Here is a 3977-nt window from a genome sequence, read left to right as displayed (position 1 = left end):
AGTTCAGTATTATATGATCCTAGAATTAAATTTGAAGCTAAGTTATAGATGGGTTGTGATAAAAAATGGTTTGAATAAGAGAGAAGTTCTAGGTGAAACAAAAAATTTTATTGAATGAATAAATGAGACATTAGTTTAATCATGTTCTTAAATAATAAGAAAGAAAATAAATGTCTTCATGGAGATGAATTTTGCAAGTCTATATGGAAAACTATTAAGAGAACAATGTTGTCTTAATGAATAGAAAATTTCATTTATGATCAGTAGTAAAATATGTAAATAAGGATACACATAATTTGGAGAGTGAAGATTCTTGTAGTTCAATTGAAGATTAGCTCATATTATCCATATGTGAAATAGGTAGATGGAAGGATCTTATAGAAGAATTGGAAAAACGAATTTGTATCTTTTGTGTAGTGAAGTAGTTGAAAATGAGTAGCACTTTATTTTGTATTGCAAAGTTTTCTCCATTGTTTGATAAAGTATGCAAACATTTTGATGGTTATTTCCCTATAAGATTTTTTTAAAGAAGATAAAGTGAAGAAAAATAAGAGCTCATACCAAGCTTCTTAGCAATCTTTATATCAAATTATTTTACTCTATGTACTCAAAATATTATTATTACTTGATTATAAAAAATGGGAATTCTTTTCACTAATGGTCGCCCTACTATTCTTACTAAAATATGAAACATGTCCAAATTCTTTACAACAAATGTTACCCTGGAATAGCTCAATGTGTTAGAGAAGATTATGTTTGCACTCATTTCATTGTTTGGCATCAATAACAATTACTTAGATATAATTCTTTCATTGTTTGTACTTATTTCATTGTTTGGCATTAATAACAATTACTTAGATTTACTTATTTCATTGTTTGTACCTATGTTTGGTCTTATTTCATTGTTTGGCATTAATAACAATTTCTTAGATATACGTATTTCATTTTTTGTACTTATGTTTGTTGTTATTTCATTATTTGGCATCAATAACAATTTCTAAAATATTTTTTATGAGTTCTTTCCCATCAATATCAAGTACTTAGATATACTTGTATATTTTGAAATTATTCACCAAAACAAAACATCTAGATGTAAACTTTTGGATTATGTATGTAATTTTATTTTTTGAAATTTCTATAATCTAGAAGACAACTCTTAAACATCTTAAAAGAGGATCCTCTTTTTTTCTTTATCACCTAATAGACTATTAAAAATTCCTTAAATAAATCCAGACATTGATTTCTATTGAAGATATTTAAATGCTGACTAAATTCTAAACTAAAATTGTTAGCATTACTTGAAGAAATAAAATGTACAAAACTACCTGATTAAAAATTCATAAAACTTCTCGACAAGGCTAATAATCCTTTAAACCATAGCATCTAAGCCCATGAATCTTGGTTGTGAAAGTGAGCTAAATATAGCATTTAGATTCCAGTTAATAGCACCATAAGAGTATTGTTTTCAAGGCATGAATTTCTCTCTTGGAGCAAAATATTGACGTATAAAAGATAGGCCCAATTCTACATTTGGGTGGCAAAATTCTATATTTTTTTGGAGTGATGGAAGAAGAATATGGTTATCTATTCAAGATTGTGTTGGTGGGTGACAATGAAGTAGGCAAAACAAACCTATTAACTAGATTCACCACGAATGAGTTCATAATGGATTCCAAATCTACTGTTGGTGTAGAGTTTACGACTCAAACTGTCAATGTTGAGCATGGAAAAATTATCAAGGGTCAATTTTGGGACACTGCAGGTCAAGAACGGTCAATAGTATTTTGAAATAATTCAATTCTTGAATGTAGCACATGTTCTTTTATTCAAAATAATCTTTCATTTTAATTCTCAATTTTGTAGAATCTTTGATGTCATAAATGTCATTAAAATTTTAATTTAGTTTTTGAATGAATGTTTTTTTATTAAATAATTTTATTTCTAGATTTTTTAAATTGTTTGATCTCATAAACATCATTAAAATGAATGTATAGACTCTATTTGGTCTTGTAAATATCATTAAAACTCATTCACTTTATATTATATGTAATATAAATGATTTTAAAAGAATGAATGTCCATTGATATATAGTTCATTGCTAGTATAAGGAGAGTCTATTAATTTTGTTGATATACATGTTGTATGTTAAGTCTATGAGTGGTGCTTATGACAGTTCTACTATGCGTTAGGATATTGGGGTTAAAAGCATTCATTCAATTGAGGACATACATTCCATATAATGAACATGTGTCCCTTCTAAATGGGTTCATTTTTTAAGTTCAATATTAAATTTGAAGATAAGTTATAGATGGTCTAGGGTTGTGATCAAATAGGGTTTGAATAAGAAAGAAGTTCTAGGTGAAACAAAAATGTCTAGTGAATGAATAAATGAGACATCAGTTTAATCATGTTCTTAAATAATAAGAAATAAATAAATGTCTTTATTAGAAATCAATTTTGCAAGTCTATATGGAAAACTATTAAGAGAACAATATTGTCTTAATGAATAGAAATTTTCATTTATGATCATCAATAAAAGATGAACATGGGACAAATATAATTTGGAGAGTGAAGATTATGTAGTTCAATTGAAGATTAGCTCATATTATCTCTAAAATATATAGATGGAAATATCTTATAGAAGAATTGGAGGAAAAATATTTTATCTTTTGCGTGGCGACGTAGTTGAAAATGAGCAACACTTTATTTTGTAGTGCAAAGTGTGCTCCATTGTTTGATGAAGTATGTCGATACTTTGATGGCTATTTCCCTACAAGATTTGTTTAAAGAGGATAAAGTGAAGAAAAAGAAGAGCTCATGCCAAGCTTCTAAGAAATATCAAGTTGTTTTCCTCTGTGTACTCAAAATAGTATTCTTACTCGATTATAAAACATGGAAATTATTTAGTGATGGTCGCCCTACTATTCTTACTGATTTATGAAACATGTCCAAATTCTTTAAACCAAATGTTACCCTAGAATAGCTCAATGTGTTAGAGAAGATTATACCTATACTTATTTCATTGTTTGGCATCAATAACAATTTTGAAAATTATTTGTATGGGTTGTTTCCCATAAATAAAAAGTACTTAGATATACTTGTATGCTTTACAAGTCATTTATTTTGAAATTATTCATCACAACAAAACATCTAGATCTAAACTTCTTAAGTATGCATGTTATTTTCTTTTTCAAAATAAATGACTTGCATGTTATTGTGGTTGTGAAATTTTTCTAGGTATCAATGCATAACAAAGGCATATTACAAAGGATCTATAGGTTTCCTAGTTGTATATGATATAACAAGGCATATCACTTTTGAGAACATGGGGCGATGGGTGAATGAGTGTGAGGAAATGATGATTATAATGCTTATGGAGAACAAGTCTGATCTTGATCATATCAAAAAGGTTTCAATTGAGGAAGGGAGGGATTTTGCAAAGAGAGAGCACATCTATTTTGTAGAGACATTAGAATTGGAACCCATTAATGTTGAGCTTGCATTTACAGAGCTTCTTGCTCAAGCCTACCTAGAGGAAGTGGGAATAAGATCCCTTGAGTGTAATGGTGAAATTGAAACAAAGTTTCCAAGGATGGGGGAGCCCATTAATCTTGGCACCATTAAAGTTGATGAAAATGAGTTCCCACTAGCCACAAAAGGTAGATGTTGTAGTGAATTATGATACAAAATAATTCCATAATTTAGATGAAGTTGCAGCTTTACAATTAACATTTAATAATATTATTACTTGCAGTGCTTGATTCCTTGTAATTCTATTATACTTGATATCTATCTTTTCTTACTTCTCTATAAGAGTCAATGTCCTTTCAAATATCTATTTACTTCAATCATAAAAAAAATATGTTCAAAGTATTTTGGTGTATATGTATATGATCATGACATAATATTACATATTTCATTGTTATTGTAAGATGTATTTCTACTTGAACAAATTAATTTAAATAATGTAGCTAAAG

At 28.2% G+C, this 3977-nt stretch overlaps 1 protein-coding gene across 1 annotated transcript; it reads left to right on the top strand.

Annotated features, from left to right (window-relative positions):
* The first annotated feature begins 1563 nt into the window (after positions 1 to 1563).
* Positions 1564 to 3682, top strand: LOC149550570 (ras-related protein RIC2-like). Its single transcript, XM_089795121.1, has 2 exons — positions 1564 to 1772; positions 3238 to 3682. The coding sequence occupies exons 1-2, from the start codon at positions 1564 to 1566 to the stop codon at positions 3680 to 3682; spliced, it is 654 nt and encodes a 217-aa protein (XP_089651247.1).
* The last annotated feature ends 295 nt before the right edge of the window (positions 3683 to 3977 follow it).

This window comes from Cupressus sempervirens, chromosome 7 (genome assembly GCF_028749045.1).
Source record: "Cupressus sempervirens isolate cs-2001-9-10 chromosome 7, ASM2874904v1, whole genome shotgun sequence".
Lineage (NCBI taxonomy): Eukaryota > Viridiplantae > Streptophyta > Pinopsida > Cupressales > Cupressaceae > Cupressus > Cupressus sempervirens.
This window is presented reverse-complemented; position numbering and strand designations above follow the sequence as displayed.

Bases quoted from the DNA above. Each gene is read 5' to 3' on its own strand.
- LOC149550570 (XM_089795121.1), top strand. From the start codon at position 1,564: ATGGAAGAAGAATATGGTTATCTATTCAAGATTGTGTTGGTGGGTGAC. The intron at 1,773-3,237 runs GTCAATAGTATT...AAATTTTTCTAG, and splicing joins GACACTGCAGGTCAAGAACG to GTATCAATGCATAACAAAGG.